Source organism: Dromiciops gliroides, chromosome 2 (assembly GCF_019393635.1).
Source record: "Dromiciops gliroides isolate mDroGli1 chromosome 2, mDroGli1.pri, whole genome shotgun sequence".
In the NCBI taxonomy this organism is placed as follows: Eukaryota; Metazoa; Chordata; class Mammalia; order Microbiotheria; family Microbiotheriidae; genus Dromiciops; species Dromiciops gliroides.
The window spans coordinates 419,394,656-419,399,890 of record NC_057862.1 but is presented as its reverse complement, the minus strand read 5'-3'; the positions used below and the strand labels follow the sequence as shown (position 1 = coordinate 419,399,890).

Genomic DNA, 5,235 nt, shown 5'->3' with positions numbered 1-5,235 from the left:
GTACCTCAATCTTCCTAAAGAAACTTTCTACAGTCCTCACCTTTCTCTGTCTGCTTGTCTTACCTATCTTTTACTTGACTTTTAACTCCTTAAAGTGGGGCACTGTTTCCAGACTGCACTGTCCCAAGCTTCAATGGGTCACAGGTGGTATGATTTAAGGAGGGGCAGATTCTTTACTCACCTGGCCTGTTCCCTGGTCTGTAAATAATCCGAGGCCAACTTGCTAGTTAACCAGAAAGCAAAACTTTGTGTGCTGTGGTTGTTAGCTTCAACAAGCCTGCACCCTCTCCCACATAGGCCACTGCCACTCAAGCCTACTTCCTGGTTCCCAGCAGGGGTGAAACACCCAAGTTCCACCTCAGCACCAGCAGAGACCCCTGTAATCTCCCCCAGGCCAACCACTCAGCCCTCTCACCAGACCATGAGTTTAGTTCCAGATGACACTAGCACTGCAACTGATTCAGAGGCTCTAGGGGTTTCTTTCCCTGGCTTGCTCTTCCTGGGACTATTAATCAACAAGCATTTATCAATAACCTAGTATGTGCCAGGCACTGTGCTAGAAAACAATGACAAGCCCAAAGTAAAAATTTCCCTCAAGGAAGTTACATTCTACTGGCCAAAATTTGTTCAAATTTGCACATATAAAATGTAAATGTTGCAGTTGCTTGGGGTTAAAGCCTTTCTTGAAAATGGATTTAGAATGTAATTCTTTTAGTTTGTTTGGATTTCTATCTTACTAAATTCTATATTTGCTGTGTTTTAGGCATTCCCACAGTCAAAAAACTGGATTCAGGACACACATTTTTGCTATGCTAACCCTGGACAAGTCATGAAAACTCTCAGTGTCCTTAGAAACTCAAACTCTGTTTGGTGCACAAGAGTTTCCCATTTTTTTTTTGAGATGAAGAGAAAGATGGGGAGCAGAAAAGAGACAGAAAAAAAGAGACACAGACAAAAGCAGAGACAGAGGTGAAGAAAGGAGAAGGGGAACAAGAAGGGGGGATAGTGAGAGGAAGGAAGAAAAAAGGAGACAAGAAAAAAGAAAATAGTGTTGTGAATAAGTTAGAAAATAAAAAGAAGAGATTACATACACACACACACATATAAACATCATAACGTATAATATAAAGATTTGGTCCAAAATAGAACACAAGTAAAAAAATAAGTGCAACATCTACCACTTTAAAAAATAATTACTGACCCATTCTTAACCTTAGAAAAGAACTAAGAAGTATATCCATGGCCTAAATATGTGATTTTCTCCCTTTACCCAGAGTGCACCAAAAAAACCCTATAAAACTACCACACAAGGTCAACAAAGGAAAAACATAAACATTCATTAATGTAGTTAACATCCATTAAATTCCCATCATAATATAGATATAGATTTTGTATGACTTTTGAAACTGGTAACCTCAATCCCCTTCATTTGCAGCTAAGGAAACTGAGGTACAAAGACATTAAGTAGTTTTCCAAGATACAACTGGTAATACCAATGGCACAACTGAACCTACATCCCCTAATTCTGAATCCTGTGCTCATTTCCACTAAACCATGTATCATAAGTTAGTTTTGTAGAAACCTTCATAATCTTGACATTGACCTGCTGACAGTTTTCCCAAAGGGGGCTTCCCCTTTTCCATCAGAGGAATGGTTCAGTTCATAACAACATTACCAAGGTTACAGCATATATATATATATATATATATATGCTGTATTTAGGTGTAGGTGTAGATGTAGATATAGATCTTAAACACTAACTTGAGACTATCCAGCATAACTAGTGTTTGTTCCATTGAACCTAGAACATCATGTAAAGAAAGCATGGCAGACTCAGGCAGTGGCAATACTGCTGCAGCTGGAAACACTAATGAGTTGGGATGGAATTCTCACAGGATTGAGGGTCTTCTTCAGGGATATTATGTTTAATATCACTACTTTAAAGGAACTCCTTCAGATTGTTTCCCTTTTTATCTAGGATTCCAGAGAAGACAATCTATACTATATTGACATTATTGACAGGATTAACCTATTGCCCCAGATCATGTGCATAGAACTTTCCAGAGAAAAAGCAAAGCTATCAGTAATATTTATTCAGATCCTCAGTAAATTGAGGCCAGGGTGTGCCAAATAATGTAGTATGTGAGAGCAGAAGAAAAAGGTCATTACCAATCACGAATTTCAGGGAAGATTTCATGGATGAAGTAATATATCAATTGATATTTAAAGGATGGGTCAGAATTCCAATAGGCAAAGAGTGAAAGTGGGAATATTATTATTTACCAGTTTCCTTCAGATGCCAGAAATCACATGTCCTCTCTACTATACCATGGTGTTCCTAAATACATTAGCAAAAGTATAAGCAAATATTTTCTAAAACTTTTAGCTGTTAAACAATGAAATATCTTCTTTCTGTTATAGTGCACTACTCATCACTTGAAATATTCATTAGAAATGTGTTTGAGCATCTGGTGATGGCTGAGTGGGAGCTTGGACCAGAAGTCATCTCGGGTCCCTTCCAACCCTAACATTTTATTATTCTATATGTAACATCCCTACATCAAATATCTGTTGTTTCCCATCTACAGAAGTAAGAAGAAAGAACATGAACCAGACCAATCAGACCTGGGTGACAGAATTCCTCCTTTTAGGTCTCTCGGATGACCCTCAGACTCAGGTGTTGCTCTTTGTATTGTTTCTGGGGGTCTACTTGGCTACTGTGCTTGGGAGCTTACTCCTCATCTACCTGGTTCTGACTGACTCACAACTCCATACACCCATGTACTTTTTTCTATGTAACTTGTCTGTGGCTGACCTCTGCTTCTCTACCAACATTGTTCCCCAAGCCATGGTCCACATGCTGACCCAAAGGAAAGTCATTTCCTTCATGGGCTGTGCTGCTCAACTTTTTCTTTTCCTCATTTTTGGAGCTACCCAATGTGCCTTGTTGGCTGTAATGTCCTATGACCGGTACTTGGCAATCTGTGACCCCATGCACTACCCTATCATCATGACAAGGAAGACGTGTGGCCTCTTGGCCTTGGGGTGCTGGGTCAGTGGTATCCTAATATCCTTGGTGGACACTACATTCACTCTACGGCTTCCCTTCCAAGGAGACAATAAGATTGCTCATTTCTTTTGTGAGGCCCCAGCCCTCCTAACTGTGGCATCTGCAGATACTCACAACTCACAAATGGTCATTTTCCTCATGGGAGTGGTGATTCTTCTTGCACCTGTGTCCCTTATCCTGGCATCCTATGGCTCTATTATACTAACTGTGATCAGAATGAAGACAACCTCAGGGAGAATCAAGGCATTCTCTACCTGTGGCTCCCACCTCATTATGGTCATCCTCTTTTATGGGACAGCAATAATTTCCTACATGACCCCCAAGTCCTCCAAAGAGCAAGCCAAACTGATTTCTGTGTTCTATGCAGTGATAAACCCTATGCTTAACCCTCTTATCTACAGCCTGAGGAACAAGGATGTAATGAGGGCATTCAGGAATGCAACCAACTGGGGGAAACTCAGAAGACCCTGAACCTAACAATATAATCGCATTTGGCCACAGCTCATCTCCAATATATATTGTGTGGTCCCCTGTCAGGAAATGGTAATTCCCCTATGACTGGTGGTAAAAAAAATGCATGAATATATCATCCTTTTATCATATATATATATATATATATATATATATATAGAGAGAGAGAGAGAGAGAGAGAGAGAGAGAGTTGATTGTACATACTTACAAAGCCTCAGTTATAGAGAGAAGTTTGACATGATTCACTGCTCTCTCCAGAGATTTGGGTGGCATTTCTTTAATATGGTGAACTCAAGGCCAAATGTTGATAATGTAGAGTTTTCATAGACCCTAGAAATTCTGCACTGGACTTTGGAGAATAGGTTTACATCTGACATAAGGAGATTTATGGGATCAAGGAAAAACAATCATGCCTTCAGGAACCTAATTGAGAGATGCATAAAAGTTAACCTTATCTTTTAGATGTATGTATGAACTTGTTATTTTATTATTGCAATAAATCATCACTAAGGAAACTCCCCATATCAGTGAAGACTAACAACTATTCTAACTTATATTGTCTTATAAAAGCACTGCCCAGAGGTCCTTATACTTTCAGTGACTTGTCAAGGGTCCCGTAACCAATCAGTGACAGAGCTGTAACTTAAGTACAATGCTTCTTGACACTAAAGATGCCTCATTATTCATCATATGACTATGACTTTCTAACCTGATTTTAAACTAGCATTAATAGAAATAGAGTGGTAAATGTGCTTAATGTTATAGTAACATTCTGTATTATTATTAGATCACATTTTGGGTTCTGTACATTTTTGTTCTATAACTAAATGAAGCATTGTTTTTTAAAAGGGTAGGCCTAAAGGGACATTTGTCCATATCATGCTGACAGGGATAATGGGAGGATTTTTTTTGGTGGGGGAATGAGTGTTAAGTGACTTGCCCAGGGTCACACAGCTAGTAACTGTCAAGTGTTTGAAGTCAGATTTGAACTGAGGTCCTCCTGAATCCAGGACTGGTGCTTTATCCACTGCACCACCTAGCTACCCCCTGATAATGAGAGGATTTTAATAGGATTTTACTTTGAACACAGAATTGTTTTAAACAAAGGAATCTCTATGAAGATTGAATCAAAGAATAACAGAACTTGGGCTTATGCAAGGCATAATATCAGTGTGATATTTTTAAAGCTATAAACATAATTTACCATATTAATAACAAAATAATAAAAATCTTATGGTTATAGAAATAAATACAGAAAAATATTTTGACAGGACATAACACCCTTTTCATTAAAAAAAAAAACTATGGGGAGGGAGGAGAGGCAAGATAGAGGGGCAGCAACCCAGATAAATTCTCCAAACATTCTCTTCTGAACAACTTTAAAATAATTCTTCAAATAAAATTTTGAAGTGGTAGAGTCAAAAAAAAAAAGAAAGAAAGGTCAAGGTGAGAAGTTTTTCCAGACTAAGAAGACTTAAGAGGTTGGCAAGAAAAGTCTGTGACACTGAGGTCTAGGTCTATTTGGAGCCCATACATACAGTGGTGGCAACAACATCTTCAGCATCAGCTTCAGAAGCTCACAGCCTAGAGATAGTAAGGGGTTGGTTAACTGGCCAGAAAGAGCTCACAGATGACTTTTTGCTAGCACTAGATGACTATTTGGCTACTGTTTTGTCCATAAAGGGTTCTACATC

General features: G+C 38.8%; 1 protein-coding gene across 1 annotated transcript; it reads left to right on the top strand.

Annotated features, from left to right (window-relative positions):
* Nucleotides 1–2,605: 2,605 nt before the first annotated feature.
* LOC122739006 (olfactory receptor 2D2-like) lies at nucleotides 2,606–3,541 on the top strand. Its single transcript, XM_043980873.1, has one exon. It carries the CDS (start codon nucleotides 2,606–2,608, stop codon nucleotides 3,539–3,541), a length of 936 nt encoding a protein of 311 aa, XP_043836808.1.
* Nucleotides 3,542–5,235: the final 1,694 nt, after the last annotated feature.